The 18,707-nt window shown below is 39.5% G+C and overlaps 1 protein-coding gene across 1 annotated transcript in view; it reads right to left on the bottom strand.

Moving 5' to 3' along the window:
* The window catches only part of LOC109931675 (bile acid receptor), a 152,145-nt gene that overhangs the window by 6,186 nt on the left and 127,252 nt on the right, over positions 1 to 18,707 (bottom strand). The window contains exons 8-10 of the mRNA XM_048612082.1: positions 13,864 to 13,963; positions 12,618 to 12,746; positions 5,266 to 5,394 (exon numbers count right to left, since the gene is read on the bottom strand). Coding sequence (XP_048468039.1) covers positions 5,266 to 5,394; positions 12,618 to 12,746; positions 13,864 to 13,963 — 358 coding nt within the window. The remainder of the gene's footprint in view (positions 1 to 5,265; positions 5,395 to 12,617; positions 12,747 to 13,863; positions 13,964 to 18,707) is intronic.

Here is an 18,707-nt window from a genome sequence, read left to right as displayed (position 1 = left end):
CCACCTAACCTAAACATCCCTGGACACTATGGGCAATTTAGCATAGCCAATCCACCTACCCTGCACATCTTTGGACTGTGGGAGGAAATCAGAGCACCCGGAGGAAACCCACGCAGATACAGGGAGAATGTGCAAACTCTACACAGTCGCCCAAACCTGGGTCGCTGGTGCTATGAGGCAGCAGTGCTAACCACTGAGCCACTGTGCCAATGGAAGTCTCCGGCCTAGGTCAGCAGAGTAACATTGCTAGCATTTTATTAACATTTCAAATTTTCATCAAATATTTAAACACCACTATTTTTTTGTCATTGGGCTCCTATTTCATGAGAAGGGAATAAGACTTTAATTTTTGTCAGCAAATGGGCTGGTCAAGCATCACTGTTTAGTTTACCTTTTTACTGTTTACTGTTTAATTTGTTTTTAAATGCCTTGACAGTATCACAGCTCCCTTTGACAGGTGTTTTTGACAGTTCCTCAAAAGTTCCTCTGGCAGTTCCACTTGACAGTTTCTCTGGGCAGGTCCTCTTGATACATTTGACAGTTTCCTTTGATAGGTCCTCTGACAGCTACTTTTGATACTTTTTTGGAAGTTGATTTTGACAGATCTGTTGACAATTCCATTCAGCTTAGCAGTTAATTGGTTTATGCATTTTTACACCACGTTTAATAAATCCAAAGAGCATTTGACATTTCCTAAGGTATACATGACATCCTCCAAAATGTCCCAAAATCATATCCAAAGACATAATTTACCTAAATGTTTCCACAAAGTTTTTAGATCTACCTCTGTCATGATAAAGCTGAACATTTTGTATTTCGGATATCCAGGTCACCAGAATCATGTGGGAGTGCAGTCAGCTATTCATTTCTATTGGCAAATTTGTCTGCAAATTATACACATGCAAAGCATAAACTGACACCATTCCCATCTCTGTGAAAATAGTGGGGGAAGTGTTCAGAGTTGAGATTTCCAAATTTTGGTCACATCTATAGTTTCTGATTTATGAGTGGTTTTCATTATGGCAAAAGTCCAGGCTTTTACTTCTAATTTTCATTCCTCCCTTGCATTCATATAATCTATTTTCAGCTTTTCTGTTGCCTGCCTTGACTTCACAGTTTCCACTTTAGGAGATATTCAATATTTACTGTAAGCCCGCAGACTTACACAGAATATATTATTAACAATATTTCCTCATTTTCCATATGAACTCTATTCCATTCTTCCACTTGTTCTGTCTTCTTCACATCTATTCAAATCATACAACTTTCCATACCATTGCTTCCAACATGTTTTTCTATTTTCTCAGCCAAGGGTTATTGCCACAAGGGCCATTATAGTGACCAGTCCATTTTGCACTTCCACTTTAACCCCTTCAACTCTTTTACAAATCAACAATAGGGTTGCTCTTGACTTCAATATCTACCTCACCATACTCTACATTCAATGGATCTCACAATTCCACTACCTCCAGCATGTTGCCGCAACTAAACCTTTCCCTACACTACCTGCATTCTGAAGAGTCTTTTTCCTCTGTGACATTCTGAAACACTCAACAATCACCCTCAAAATAATTTCCCTCTCACAGCACCATTTGTAGTATAGGAGTGCAATGCCTTGTGTTTTATCTCTTCCCTTCTAACCATCCAAGGCCCAAACAATTCCCTTCAAGTGAAATAATGATTTAATTGTATTTTCACTTTAGATATATTGTATTTACTGATTACAATACAAATGCTCTGTACTAGGGAGGCCGATTGTAAGTTGAGTGACTACTTTGCAGAACACTTCTACTCCTGCTTTAGTTGGGGCTAACCACTAAACAAATTAGGTAGTCGCTTAGGCCAGCAGAATTTGGGAGGGGAGCAAAAACAAAGATACCCAATTTTTCTTAAAAAATCAGGCAACAAACCACAAAGCTGCTGAAGATCTTTTTTGTTTTCAGCACCAGTCATTTTCTTTTAAAAAATATTGTCAGTTGAACTGACAGTTGATGAATATGGGAAATGACTGCAAAGTTATGTTTGAAAGAGAAGTGTTTTCTCTAATCACAGGTTCTGTCTCTCTAAAATTTCCTGCTGTACCTCTAATCAAAGATTCTGTACCTGAAAGCTGTTCCCAGGAGACTTTCAGCTTGCCCTCTCCTAATCCAAGCTGCCAATGGCAGTGGCTGTCCCACTGTCTGTTCCTCTGGTCCACTTATTTTCAAGTGAAGTTTAATAACCTCCTTCATGAACATTCCTTGTTCTCTGCCATTAAATTGCTGGTCAGAGGTTCCATCTATTATGTGGATTAATTTTAGAATCATTCAGGAGGAAATTGTAGTCGTTCCTGAAAAACACAGCATGGTCTGTGTTTTCATTACTTAAGGACTTTTACATTTCTCGATGTGTTTATATCCATTGTTTGTTACTGCAATGTTGGCAGAGTTTTGCCTGGGACACCTAATACTCTTGCACCAATTATGGCTTAATTGTACCAGTAATCAATATTTATAATTGTACCAGTAGCTAAACTAAACATGACCAGCTGGGATGGTAGTCCTGATAGTTAGTTAGAACATTTAATTGGAAATAATCCAAAGATAGATTTTCTAGATTCCAAGTGATGAGGCTGTGACTATTTCTTTAGCAGTTTGTTTCATTGTGGGATTGTCCTTCAGAAGAAAGATTATAGATGTTGTCAAATGGACTTCAGCAAGGTGTTTGACAAGGTTCTGCATGGTAGATTGGTTAGCAAGGTTAAATCACACGGAATCCAGAGGAAGCTAACCAAATGGATACAAAATTGGCTTGAAGGTAGGAGACAGAGAGTGGTGGTGGAAGGTTGTTTTTTGGACTGGAGGCCTGTGACCAATGGTATGCCATAAAGATCAGAGCTGAGTCCATTGCTTTTCTTCATTTCTATAATGGATTTGGATATGAATATAGGAGGAATGGTTAGTAAGTTTACAGATGACACCAAAATTGGTGGTGTAGTGGACAGTGAAGAAGGTTGTCTCAGAGTAAAATGGGACTTGATCAAATGGGCCAATGAGCTGAGGAGTGGCAGATGAAGTTTAATTTAGATAATTTTGGTAAGGCAACTCAGGGCAAGACTTATACAGTAACGGTAGGGCTATTAGGAATGTTGCTGAACACAGAGACCTAGGAGTGTAGGGGTATAATTCCTTGGAAGTGGAGTCACAGGTAGATGGGGTGGTGGAGAAGGCATTTGGCAGGCTTGCTTTTATTGGTCAGTGCATTGAGTATAGGAGTTGGGAGGTCATGTTGTAGCTGTACAAAACATTGGTTAGCCCACTTTTGGAATACTGCATTTAATTCTGTTCTCCCCGTTACAAGAAAGACTTTGCTAAACTTGAAAGGGTTCAGCAAAGATTTACAAGGATGTTGCCGGGATTAAAGGATTTGAGTTATAGGGAGAGGCTGAATAGGCTGGGGCTATTTTCCCAGGAGCGTCGGAGGCTGAGGGGTGACCTTATAGAGGTTTATTAATTCACGATGGGCATGGATAGGGTGAATAGCCAAGGTCATTTTCCCAGGATAGTGGAGCCCAAAACTAAGTGGGGGAAGTTTAAAAGGGACCTGCAGGGCAACGTTTTCACGTAGAGGGTAGTGCATGTATGGAATGAGCTGCCACAGGAGGCAGTGGAGGTGGGTACAATTACAACATTTAAAATGCATCTGGATGGGTATGAATAGGAAGGGTTTAGAGGGATATGGGCCAAATGCTGGCAAATGGGACTAGATCAGTTTAGGATATCTGATTGGCATGGATGAGTTTGACTGAAGGGTCCATTTGTGCTGTATAACTCTATGACTTTATGACTTTATTTTGGAAACAAATGGAGTTTATAGTTTGTTTGTCTAGCTATTCATTTAGTCCATTCAGACAACCTTTTATCCAGTTCATAAGAAGAACAATAATATTAGGATACTCCTCAATTTAGTTTTAGTAAATAGAGTGGAACTAGTGAAAGGCATGTCGATGGGAGTGTATTCTAATGGTAGTGATCATAATTCAACCAGATTTAGAGTAGTGTATGGAAAAAAAAAGCAAGGATATGTTTCTTTGCCTTGCATTATCTCATCATTCTCTGGATTATATTCCATCACATCTTTTACTGCTCATCTGATATCTGTCGGCATCTACTTGCAAGCTGTAGCTTCCTTTATCACTAAACATTGTAGGCACAAGCTTTGAATCACCCTTAATCATGATCTAAATCATTGATATATAGTACAAAAATCAAAAAAGAATCTGCTGGGCCCTGCAGATCATACAGAAAACACCATCTCCCAGTTACAAAAACACCTTTTTGAATACGGTAACAGAGAGGCTGACGTTTCGGACCTCTCTCCCACTGCACCTCTCCTCTATCCCTCTTCTATCCGCCTCCCACTCTCTCCCTATTTATTTCAGAACCCCCTTCCCCTCCCCCTTTTCTGATGAAGGGTCTAGGCCCGAAACGTCAGCCTCTCTGCTCCTATGATGCTGCTTGGCCTGCTGTGTTCATCCAGCCTTGCACCTTGTTGTCTCGGATTCTCCAGCATCTGCAGTTCCTACTATTTTTGAATACGGTAATTTGTTTCCAACCACTGAGTCAATATTAGATTTAACATACCATTTTGTTGTGAATTCAATGGGTTTTTACTTTTCTAAGTAGTTTGACATGGGCACTTTAGTCAGGAGCCTTGCAAAAATCCATATAGTTTACACAATCTCACTGATTCCCCTAACCACCGCTGCAGTAATCACCCGTCACGCTATCAAAAAAAATCACTATGCAAAAGTCAAAGTTGTTGAGTGCAATAAGTATAGCGAAGGAACAAAGATTATGTGCAGATGAGGTATCGATGATTATATAGCAGCCATCTGAATGAAATATGAAGGGATAAAGCTAAAGAAATGAGTCAGCAAAGAAAAAGACAGACTTAAAAGGAATAAAATGAAGGCAGAGGTTATGATCTGATGTTGTTGACTCAACATTGAGTAACAAAGGCTGTAGTATGCCAATAAATAAAAGATGAGGCACTGTTCCTTGAATCCCATTGCTGTGAATATTCACAATTCGTCCTTATTTGTTGCAAATGTACAATCTTTAAAGTATTGAGAATATTAAATTTGTACTTATCATTCCTAAATAATATATGTATCCTTGTCCTACAAAACTTCATCTTGCATTTGAAAGAGCAAGTATATTATGTGGATTGTGACTGCCTTTACCATAATTACTGCAACACGATAACTGTACAGGAAGATGGTACCTAATGCACAATTTGGAACAATAATTGAAATTTCATCCAGATGGGACTGCTCCATCGTAACGGTTGGAACATGCTCTTCAAAACACTGGTTATGACAGCACCCAGAGAATGTGGAATAGTGATCAGTGTCTGCAAAACAAAGAAAAGAATCATTTGGAAAAACAGAGTTCCAATCAGGTATAGCCCAAAGTCATTTGACAAAATATTATCCACAAATATATTCTCCAATATACATTTTGTACCTTAGTAAAAGCAAAGCAGTTCAGAAGAGGAACAAAATGAATTGATTAATGTAAAATATTAAAATTAAGAATCAAACTTAAAGGAAACAACTGGTCACAAATTCTATATTGTATATAGAGATCGTCCCTACTCTTTAAAATAAGAAGGTGATGAGAATTGTCTGGAAAGTAAACAATATGGATTGAATGTTATGATTCTTGTTTAAGTCTAAATTATACTGAGTTTTTTGGAGGATGTGTCACTGGGAGACCTACTGAGTTCTCTTGCCCTATCTTGCCAAATTCACTTCATTAACTATCTACCCCCACCTCTTTTACGTTTCTTGCGTCTGACTACTGTCCATTACCACAAGCTATTCCTGGAACGACTTGCCACTCGGCAGATATCCCAGAATTCACTAACATACCTTACGCCCACATCATCTTTGGAAACCCAATGTTCACCTGGAGAAGAACTGTCAGTCCAGAGATTACCTGCACATTTGCTCATATTTGTCCTGGACATGGCAGACAAGAAGAAATCAGTGCCCTACTTTGTAGCAGGATGCTGGAGATCCTGCCGGACAGGGTGGTTTTGACACAGAGCTTCCTCCTCCCCCAGGACCAGCAATGGAGGCCACAGGACCAAACCATGCCAGTTTGATCCGAGGTGACCACCTGGGATAAAGCAATCACAGACAGCTGGAGGAAAGCCCAGCACAGTAGGAAGAAGATCATTGTCCTTCTCTTCTCCACCAATGTAAGTGGCATCATTTTTTGTCCAATACCTCACACTCACTCTGTCTCTGTTACTGTACAAATCTCCTACCAACGCTCATGCTCTACCACTCTCACTACTGCCTACAACATTTTCACTTACTGTCACCCATCCCCCCACCCTGACACTGCTAATGCTGTTTACCCGCTGAGCTGCCTACCCACTCGCTTAGGCCACCACCCCACCTGCATCAATGGTAATTAACAGCTATACCACACACTTCCGTCTTCTATAATGCCTACCCTCTCTCATCCTAGCAGGAAGACAGTCTGTGATAGGGCAAAAAGAGACAAGATGGATGATGTGCTGCCCAACATTGAGTTTCTCACTCCTTGTGAGGAAAGGATCCTGATTCTGATCATCTTGAGCAGCTGACTGACCATTTCCAAGCCCATGGACGTTTATCAGAGGCTGTTCTTGACCTACTGTGCTGAGACCCCTGAACAAATCCCTTGAGTTGACTAAAGACTGCTGACAAATGTAACAAGGTTCCTGGTATTTTGTCTGTGCTAAACGGCAAGGCACGGCAGCTTTAATATGAACCTGTTATCTCTGGCTGAGAGGACAAAGTGGTAAAAAGACAAGGATGGGATGCTTTGAGCATTGGAAGGACCATGTTCTATTTTTCTGTATTTTTGATTGTGGACTGAGATGGAAAGGGACTGTTTTAAAGCCAAGTTTTGTGGAAAAGATTAATACATGTTTTAATAACAAGTTTCCTGATACTTATTGTAAGTGTTGTTTATTCAACCTATAGGGTATGTTACAATATACAAACTGGAGCCAAGGGGTGTGTACAAATGGAGATCTGGGTGGCAACAATTATCTGATTGTTCTAAGGAATTATGACCTGCTGTTGATGACAGAGGCCTTCTGCCTGCCAACAACAATGTGATTCACCCCCAAAGTAGCCGAACAGGATTGATTTGAAATGGCTGCAATGATGATTCGGGTGTAGTGTTAATAAATAACAAATGAAGGAAATGTCAGGTTCTCTACTGCATTTAATTCAAAGAACTGGAAATGTCAAAGGATTTCCTACATGTGGGCAGAGTTGTTCCTTGCGATCTTAAAGGAACTTGCAAAGACAAGGTTGGGATAGTTAAAAAATTACCTGTGGATGGAATTGATTTACTTTTGGAGAATGGTTTAGCAGGAGTGAAAGTTATAGTTTCACTATATAATCATGGAAAGTCTAGTTGAGGCCAAAGAGGTGGAACATTTGCAGGAACAGTTTCTGGTTATTTTTCCACCGTGTGTAGTGACCAGAACTGTGGTAAAAGATGTCTATTAGCAGAGATCATGGTAATGCAGCAAGCAGATGTTAGAAACTCTCTTTAAAAATGAGGATAATTCAAAAATGGTATTTGTCATGCCTTTGTTAATTGAGGTTCAGGAAGCAGATCCAGAGTTAAATTACTTAGCAAAGACAGCTCGCCCTGGATCTGAGGCTGAAGCAGTTCCTGAGTATTATTTTCATAAAAATATAGTTCTGACAAGGAAGTGGCCTGTAGATGAAGAATGGAGGATTGTACCTCCCAGAATTTGTAAGGAAAAATTGTTTATGAAGTTCCTTTTGCAAGGCATTAAGGAATGCAGAAAACACAGGCTTCAATAAATGAATCAGAGATAGTAAGAACTGCCGATGCTGGAGTCAGAGATAACACACTGGGGAGCTGGAGGAACACAGCAGGCCAGGCAGCATCAGAGAAACAGGAAAGCTGACGTTTCGGGTCAGGACCCTTCTCAGAAATGGAGGAGGGGTAGGGGGCTCTGAAATAACTAGAGAGAGGAGGGATGGGGCTGGGGAAGGTAGGTAGGGTGGTGATAGTGAATGTAGGTAGGCGATGGTGGGGGTTGGTCAGTGAGGTGGGAGGAGCGGATAGGTGGGAGAGGGGCTTCGATAAATAGGTATTTTACATGACCAAGACTTAAAGAAGACGTAGTGTAGTTCTGTGAAATATGTCATATATAACAAGTGGTGGTATAGTCTCAACATGTAATCAAACCATCTCCTTTGATACCCATACCAGTTTTTGAAGAACCATTTAGCTGAGTGTTAGTAGATTGTGTTGAACCATCCTGACAATTATGGATGTGAAAACTAGATTCCGGAAGCAAGTTCTTTAAGGACAATTACATTTAGAATAGCAGTGGTAGAGTTAACTCAGTCTTTTACTTGTTATGGACTACCATTTGAGATATTTTCTAATCAGTGTTGTAACTTCATGTTGAATGTTTGCCAGGAGATCATTAGTAGTTTAGGTATAAAGCAATTGAAGTCAGCTGCTTTGGAGAGAAACTATTAGACTTTAAAAGAACATTATTAAGGCATACTGTCAGAAATACCCACAGGATTGGGACAAAAGATTAGACTTTTTACTATTTGCTACCACAAAGTCCCAAATGAATCCATTGGGTTTAGTCTATTTGAATTGTTTTATGATCATAACACTAGATGGATACATTAAAATTCATTAGAATTCTTGAACCACAAAGATGTTGGATTATGTGCCATGTTTCTATAAAGGCTCATGGGACCACATAGGAAAGCACAAGAACATCTCATTCGGTGACTAGGATGAAGAATTGATATTGTTGCCTACGCATGGTGAACGTCAGAGTAAAACTGAGTGGACCCTACAAAGTAGTTAAGAAGGTTGGTAAAGTGAGTTATCTGATTAATACTCCTGATCATTGGAAGAACAAGTTATGTTACAAAAACATATTGAAAAGGTATTGTAGAAAGGAGGCTAAGGAAGAACAGGGATGTCAGCTGGTAAGAATAGTGGAAGGTGACAGAGATAATGAGAGTGAGATAGAAAAAAAAGTAAACAGTTCTCAAAGTGAACCTCCTACAATTTGACTAGATAACACAGGAATATTGGGACAGTTAGACACTGTGTTCTCATATTCAGAGAAAGGACAATGGGAGGATCTTGGAAGACAACTGAGAAAGTATGGGTAATCTGTAGAAATGCACCTGGATGTACTACATTAGTTAAAGATGTTGTGGATGTGGGAGAGTCAGGACCAATAAAAAGACATCCTGATTGTTTGAGTCCAGAAAAACAATATCAGGTAAACATGGAAATTCAATACATACCGGAAAACCACTTGATTGTATTAATCAAAGTAGCTGGCGGTCACCTGTAGTGCTATTTCATAAACTAGATGGATTGACTAAAGTATAGATTACAGAAAGGTAAATGCTGGCACAAAGACATGATGTGGAGGTACTGGTGTTAGACTGCAGTGGAAAAGGTCAGAAATCACACGACACCAGGTTATAGTCCAACATATTTATTTGAAAACACCAGCTTTTGGAGCCTCACTCCTTCTACAGGTGTTAGTGAGAGAGATAGTATCAGACATAGAATTTACAAGTAAAAGATTGAAGGGTCTCACCACTGATGAGGATGTACTAAACAAACCTAAGATGCTGTTAAATCTTTAATCAGTTAGAAGGTTTTAATTGATTAATATGCGTATGTAAATCCAACTGTCCTGAGAGAACTAAAGGTTTCATCAGTGTAAAGAAGAGGTGGCATTTTAGGTCAGATAATGCACGTTAGGTGTGAGGCCTTGTTTAGAATCTGTTTGTGTTTTGGTTTGGAATCAGACTGGTTTTATTTCTAAAGTAGGAATTTATAAAACACCACATTGACTGACTGTCTAAAAATTGTGTGCTTTTTGAACAAAATACCTGCAAATACAAATTCACCCCATAGATTCACATGTGCATGCGTGTGTGTGTGTGTGTGTATGTGAGACAGAGTGTGAGGGGGAGAAAGAGAGTGTGTGAGGGGAAGAGAGAGAGGAAGTGTGTGTGTGTGGGAGAGAGCATGTGTGTGTGGGAATGTGTGTGTTTGTGGGAGATAGAATGTGTGAGGGGTAGAGAGGGAGAGAAAGAGAGAGAGAAAGAACGTGTGTGTGTATGAGGGAGAGAGTGAAAGGACACCGCGCAACAATTGCCACACTTCAGTGGTCAAGGACATTCGGCCTCAGATCTTTGAATAAACATCCTCCAATACAGACATCGGGATACACAACAACGCAGAGTCACCGAGCAGAAGCTGATAGCCAAGTTCGGTACTCGTGAGGATGGCCTCAACCGGGATCTTCGATTCATTTTGCACTACAGGTGACGCAACAAACTATACACTCTCACACACACACATATCTACACACACACTCACACACATACACACACACTCACTGACACAAACACTTACACACTCACACATACACACACATGCGCGCTCTCTCCCTCTCCATCTCTCTTATGCACACACACACTATCACACAGATCCTCTCTCATACACACACTGTCCCTCAAACACACACACTCTCTCTCTCCCTCTCACTCACACATACATACACTCACTCTCTCCCAAACACACAGTCTTTCCCTCTCTCTCTCGTTTCCTTCCCACCCAACACACCCTGCCCGACACACCCATAAAGACACACACACACATGCGCACACTTTGTCTCTCCCTCACACACACTATCTTTCCCCTTGTCTGTCTCACACAGACACACACATACACACTCTCATACATTGATCCTCTCTCTCTCACACACACTCTCTACCCCACCCCACACGCGCACGCGCGCACACACACACACACACTCCCCCCGCCCACACACACACTCTTTTTCTCTCTCTCTCTCCACCCCCTACACACACGGACGCACATTCACGTGCACACGCTCACACACCCACTCGTAGATCTTGTCTTACACACACACTTTCACTCACTCTGTCTACCTCACACACACACTCTCTCTCTCCCCCATCTCTCTCTCTCTCACACACATTCATACCTGGACGCATGTTCAGAAGACTGAATTAAAAGGGGTATCAGTGTCTCATTCTTTCCAAGATTGATCTGTTGACGGGGTATTGGCAAGTATCATTGAAATCAAGGACTAAAGAAATGTCCCCTTTTATTACACAAATTAGTTTATGCCAATGTCAAGTGATGCCATTTGGTTTAGAAAATGCCCAGCCACATTCCAGAGACTTATGAATCAAGTTCTGGCTGAGGTTTGTAACTATGTCTTTATTTAGATGATGTTGCTTATAGTAACACGAGAAGACCGTATGGAAGACGTGTTTTAGTGATTACCTTTGGCTGGCTTAGCAATAAATGTAGCCAAAACGTGAATTCTGAAAAGCAAGAGGAACACACCTAGGACACATTGCAGATGAAGACAAGTGTTGCCAAGGACAGCAAGAAGTGAAAACTCCATTAGAATTCCCTGTTCCTAAAACTAAATGAAAAATCATGAGGTTTTTAGAAATGTTTGGGTTTTACCAGAAATTTGTGGTAAATTTGACACGATGGCTGAATCTTTAACTAATTTGTTAAAGAAACAAGAAAAGTGGTATGAGGGTCAGCAGAATGCCAGGCAGACTTTGAGAAGCTGAACGAAATCCTAATAAATGAACCTGTGTTAGCTGCCTGTGATTTTTCCTGACCTTTCAAACTAATGTTTGATGTTAGAGACTCAGGGTAAGTGCTGTGTTGTTATAGACTGATGAGTTAACAATGGAAAAGACAGTGAAGTACTTCTGAAAGAAAATACTGCAGAAAAAGATGTTGAGAGACTGTTGGCTATTCAATATTTTGAAGTCAACGTCTGATGATAACAAGTAAACACTAATTTACATTGATCATAATCCATTGGCCTTTTTATTTCTCCCATCAGTTGCTGTAAGCCATGGCTTTTAACCAATCTCAGAGACTGTGAGAAAACCAGTTTCCTTGTGCCTCCTTCAAGCAAGTGAAAGTACATGAGAATGAGGATCAAGGAGCAGAAAGCTCTGCCAAACTAAAAGGGTATACCAGCAACCTCTATGGACAGTGGCCATTGAATTGCCTTCCCAGTTTTTCCCTCTGCTCATAACACCAATGTTTGTTTCTGCCTGTCTGCATGAGTGAGAAAGGGAGTTATATAGGGGTGTTAGAAGTTAACTAGTAGAATCATACGTTGATGGCTCATAATTGTTTATCTATAGCTAGAATCTATTTACTTGTAATAAGTAGTAATTATTGTTAAGTACAGAAACCTGCCAATGTTTTCTGTTAACCTAGGTCTAAAAGACAGATAAAGTTAGAGAATTTTGAGTAATTTTAGAAAATCTTTAACTTTTGTGATGACTCCAGGAATAGGAGGGGCTTGATTTCCAGTTCACTACCCCAGTGAGGCATAACAGAATCTTTGTGGATGCAGAATGAATGAATACTATGACAGCAAAGTTTTCTGTACTTCCGAAAATGTATTTTCACTAAGCCAAGATCAGGAGGAGCAGTCAAGCTTAATGTGAATCACTTATTACTCACCTTGGACAAATTGGTGACTACTCTGTGTGAAGCGCTGGTTATACAATTGTGCAGACCGAAGGAACATTACTTCCACGGTAGAGCCTTTTAGCAATGCAATCTGGTCTTCATGGTCTAATGTCTGGAATCCTTAAACAATACACATACTACTGAATTTCCAGAATGTAATATTCAACCGCTTATTTACTCTTTTTGGAATAAATCAGAAGTATATAATCATCAACAAGGTAACAAGAATATCATGTTGAAAATGGTTTATATTATCCAATGTTTAATATTATTCAAACACATTTTTTTCTGTCAGAATCATTCTCGTTTTTAAAACTAAATCAAATGCTTTCTTCTCAGCACATGCATTTGCTCAGCAAGGCAAAGAATGCAAGGCAAAATTAAAATAGTAGGACCAGATTGTCTTATCCTATGAACCTGGGAAATGTTTAGTTTTGTATTTTTCTCCATTGAGTAAACAGAAAATTGATTAAAAGTCCTGAACACTTTACACTACATAGGGATTTTCTGGGGAGCTCAGGCACAAACAATATGTAAATGAAGAAATTGGCCTCAGTGGGACACCCTGCCTAATCTTTCCCTACTTTTATGAGATGAGTGATACAATTCAGGGGGCACCCAGAAGAATTAGCCAATAGTTCTTTGTGTGTCCCTTCTCAGAGCTGAGAACTAACAACAAGACCAAGGAGGCCAAGAAAGCTATGATGTCCTTTTTATAAGACCTCAATGGTATTCACTGAGAAAATCTAAAACATTCTCTGATATAAAGATTATTTTGAATTGCAATCTTATAATAAAGGCATTTGCCTTTCTGCTTGTCAGTATTTACTTCTGTGTTACACACTCTGAAATACAAAAGTTTTCTCCCATCTGAACAAAGCAGCATTTTAAAATTTATTGTATACATCAACTAAGTGATTCTATTATAACAGAAGGAAGCACACTCTGAGAGTAGCAGTAAAAGATGTATATTTGACTGGACATCTCATAAGAAAGGTAGATGCATATCAGCTTGTTTCAGAATTTTATAATGTAGCTCCTAGTCAGAGACTTTTTAAGATGATGTAGATAGATATTAAACAGATTTGTTTATTTACTCTGCTTCCTGTTTTGCAACAAAAGCACAGAACTCTGAGATTTAATACTGTTGCATGAATTGTTGAAATTTGTACTATGGGAACATGTGGCATGGCCTACAAATAATTGGTGTAGCACAGAAAATTTGAGAACTTCTCACCTGGCAATCGTTTGGTAAACTCCACTAATACTTCAACATGCATTGTGGCATTCTCTGTCAGTCGGAGAAGATTCTCCACAGGATTTGAAAGTTCCAGCAACTGAATCATAAAGATATAGTGATATCAGAAACCGAACGGAATGTCTTATTTAAAAATGGTATGAATTAATCATCTTAATCCCAATAGAGAAACATAATGAGAATTAAATATTTTCCCACAATAATTCACAGGAGCTGACGTGGTAGCTACCTGTGATGCTAGACCTTCAAATTACAGAACACAGAAAGTGACTGCTATTCTATGCTAAGAGGAACCTGTCAGAAATGTGGAGCTCCTTCACTTCGTAAAAAAGAAGGAATAGTGTGGCAATCTGTGTAATATTACCATTCCACTGAAAATCTGGCCCAACGATTGTAAAATGTGTCAGTACTTAAGTCTAAGAATCCATATATCAATTTAATGGTTTAATAACTCTTGCAGATCTTGTTGTGGTGTAACCTTCTGGAGATGTGGATTGCGTCCTTGACTTTTCTTTATTCACAGGCATGTTATTATTCGTTCATTGTTGTCCTGGTATCCAATCACACCTGTATCATCTGGGCATTTTTTTTTGCATTCACTATACGCAGTTGGGATGTTGTTTCCCCTGGCTGGCTTCTGTTTCTCCTCAACATTGGTCTGTTGGATGTTATGGTATTGCAAAACCTGGGTTCCCTGTACACTTTGGATATCTCTGCTGGTAGCCATAATCCCATTGTGAGGAGTATAATTCTAATATTTTGTTCTACATGTAGTTGAAATGGTACACAACTAGCATGCAAGTATGAAACTATCTTCATCCTCCCCTGGCATCATTGAAGTGCATTCTGTACATCAGAATTTGGAAAAGTGGTAAAATCATTTTCACGTGCCTTCTGAATATGATCTCTGCTGACAATGGCAATCTATATCCAGAGTGAAGCTCTGAGGTGTGACACAAAAGTATTGTTTCATTGTCCTTCAGGATAAATCATTCAATGATGCGAACCATTTGCTTAGTGAGACCATTTGATCTGGGCTAATGTGGTGAGGAGATCACATACTTCACAGCCCATTTGACATATATGTCCCTGAAATGTTTGCTCATTTACTGCAGTCTGTCAAAAATAATTTCTTCAAGCCCACTTAACAGATTGAAAATGTCATACAATCTGTGTGCCACAAATTTGTTTGGAGTGTTCTTTACTTGTCTGATTCAAAATTCGGAGAGATAAATTGATGATTAAGATGAAATTGTCTCCATTCATGTTAAATAGATCAGTGACAATTATGGACCAAGAGACTGACAGAATCTCATGAGGCTGTAGAGGTTCTTTGCATCACTGTGGCTGGTGGTTCTGGCATGCTTTGCACACTCTTGCTAATGTATCAGTGTCATCGTTGATTCCTGGCCAATAGACTGTCTCACATGCCCATTGTTTTGTCCATCTATGGCCTTATATCCTTGGTGTAGTTGTGGCAAAGAATTTCAGGCATAAATATTGTTTGCTTTTTAAGGTATCACTTCTGGAGATACTGAATTCACCGCTTTAAGGCCAAAATTATCTAAAAGTGTCTGATACGACTGATCATGTCCGGCTACACTTCAACAAAAGTGTCCCATTATGCTTTCAGTTGTGGGTCATTAGCTGTACCTGATTGATTTTAGTTGCATTTATGCCGGCCAAAGTGCAATATGTCAATTTTGAGCAGATCTACTATCTCAATGTCCGTGCTGTCTATTTGTAGATCTAGCGGAAGGTTTGTATCTTGCTTAAGGATCAAACTGATCCATTGATTCCTGTGACTGTTGTTTCTTGGATATCAATTCTCAGCACTGAATTGTAAAATTGCTTCTTTTAGGTAGCTGATCTTCTAACATTTTCTGTATATTTATGGGATCTTTCTGTCTTTTTCAGATAAGCTTGAGGTATTGATTTCATGTAGCTGCTCATTACAACAGCTCAGAATTTTCACAGCATAGTTAATGGATTCTTCAAAAGTTTGATCCATGAAATATGGTTGCATTCTTTGTTGAAAATATTTGAACCTGGATAGGAGATCTGTAAACTTCCAATTAATGTTGTGAGTTTGAAATGCAACCTTCCGCTGTTCTTTTGACTTTTTCAGACACTGTTTATGTACAGGAACATTGATTCTATAATCCTGTTCTTATGGGACACTCCTTATGTACCTCCAGCAGTGTTTCTGATGGATTTTCAGCTCTATATTTCGTTTTGTGCACTCTTTGTGTACTAACAGCACTTTAAGTAGTTTTTCTGTTTTTGACTTAAAGCATATTTTAGAGATTGTTCAGTTGATTTGGTACTGCGCCCAGTTGCAGCCCACTCTTTCCTTTGCTTGAATTCAGGCACAAACTGGGCTGACTCTTTAAATTTTGCACAGTCTTAAATAGCACAGTTTTGAATCAGTTGACTGCCTGACTGTTTTGTCCAGCTCAACATACCCAATTTGTGAAGAAATCCTTGTTATCTTGTGTTTTTTGTACTTTTTTTCTTCTGTTTTCTGATCTGTATGAAGTCCTGGTTGCTTGCTTTATGTTGTTTGCCATTTTTGTTGTTGGTGTTCAAGTCTGTATTACCATCTTCTTTGTTCTGATTTGAAAGAGACAATCCCAGGTGAACACTATACAGTAGTTGCTTGTGTTTTGTTTATGTAACACCAAATGGGATATGTGGATTCACTTGCATGGAGATCTCTAATAGGTTTATTTACGGCTAATTTAGTACATACGGTACAGAGCAATCTCTAGACTGGTCCTTGCCTCTGGTGCTATAATGCAAAATGACCATGACTTCTGCTCATTGATGACGTTCAGATATTTGGTTTATCTACAATGTTGAACTTCTTAAAAGGTCATCACTTTTAAAGCAATAACATTACATCGGGTATTGATCAAAAGGTAAATACTCAGACATTGATTTATTTCTTTTGAATGATGAAAAGTCCTGTTATGAGCCTTTGTGCTAGGAATAGATCATTTTGTAATTAAACTAGCACAAACTAGATGGACAAAACCTTCTTTCTTTTTTAAGTAGATTATTTGGTATCTTACGAGACTAGCATTTCTCTGGAACCAAATAATGAACTTCTTCAGTTTCTTCTTCATCACTGTCTTTCTGGTCTCCCATCTCTTGTTATTCCATCGTTGTTTGGACAGGTTGTAGTTCTTGGCTATCAGGAAGGTGAAAGGTGCAAGGGTAGAGTTGTATTGAAGGAATGCCAGGGAAAGGAAGAAGTATATACTTTCACTAATAAAACAGCAAAGTACTTGCAGGTGCCAGAAATCTGCTAAAAAATCATTGACCTGAAATTCTAACTCTACTTCTCTCTTCACAGATGCAGCCAAATCTGCAGATGATTTCCAGCATTTTCTGCTTTGAGTGCATGCTTGCACCAACTGCAGTTAAAAAATCAAAAGAAATGATGGAAGGAGAGAGTAGTACAATGTGAGGGGAAGGATTGAATACAGGGATAAAATTATCTTCAATTGTCTCAGTCCCATCACTAGTAACAACAACTCGAATGATGATGATGATAGCCATGAATGTGGCATGCAGCTATGCCTACCCCCACCGGTTAGCTTCCATTACCTCCAATTATATGCCAATGTGTCCAGCCAGAGAAAGAGAGAGAGAGAGAGATGTGTTTCAGTGAGTGTGATGCAAAGCATTTGGTAGATTCGACTGTTATGGCTGAATATGCACAGTGTGTGCACGTTGTGAGATTTTGGTGTGGAGCTTCCAGCTGTGCAAAGTGGGGAAGATCTAACCTCTGGGGACTTGGGCCAAAATTAGGAAAGCTATCTCACAGACTAGTTAAGGAATAGTCTGACGCAATTGCACTCATGGAAGTGTAACTTACACACAATGATCCAAGATACCACTATCACCATCCTCACTTATGTCTTGAACAGTGATATTCAGTGAGGAGGGAGTTCTCCTGGGAATCGTCAGCTTTGAAATACAGATCCCATGAAATCTCATGGCATCAAGTCAAAAAGCAAAGAAGCCTCTAAAAACTGCAGTGGTTCAAGAAAGCAGCTCGCCACCACATTCTCCTGGGCATTGCAGGTGGGCAATTACCATCCCATGAAGGAATTTTAAAAAAAAGGTCAGATAGTGATACTGTCACTGGATAAGTAATCCAGTTGCCCAGGGGGCACATGTTGTTAGATCCCAGCTGATGGAACTTGGGGTAATTAATGAATCTGGAATTGAAGGTGACCATGACCGTAATTGATTGTTATAAAATTCGTCTGGTTCGCTAATGTCCTTTAGGGAAAGAAGTCTGTCATCTTTACCCACTTTGGTTTGCATGTCACCCCAGACTCAAAGCAATGTGTGTGGAGCTGGAGGAACACAGCAGGCCAGGCAGCATCAGAGGAGCAGGAAAGTTTACGTTTCGGGTCGGGACCCTTCTTCAGGTCCACACTGTTTTATCTCTGATGCCAGCATCTGCAGTTCTTACTATCTCAAAGCAATGTGTTTTCATTTACTTTTTCTCTGAACTTGCCCACAAGGCAATCTGTTTTAAGAGCAATAGGTTGGACACAAATACTGGCCTTGCTAACAGTACCCACATTCCATGGATAATTTTTTTTTTTAAATGTGAAGTTATAGAGATTATTAGTTAGTACGATAAAGTTATGGTGAATTGAGCAGTGTGAGAGACAATAGTGTGGTTGGTAAGATTTATCATTTAAACATAAATTCAGTGACACTGATCACTCATGTGAAGTTATGAAACCTTTCACAACATTGCATTCAGGTCCTCAGGGATAAAGCTCGGGCGTTGGCTGCCA

The sequence above is a fragment of the Rhincodon typus genome, chromosome 25 (assembly GCF_021869965.1).
Source record: "Rhincodon typus isolate 14 chromosome 25, sRhiTyp1.1, whole genome shotgun sequence".
Lineage (NCBI taxonomy): Eukaryota > Metazoa > Chordata > Chondrichthyes > Orectolobiformes > Rhincodontidae > Rhincodon > Rhincodon typus.
The sequence above is the reverse complement of the archived record's forward strand: the minus strand, read 5'-3'. Positions and strand labels throughout refer to the sequence as shown.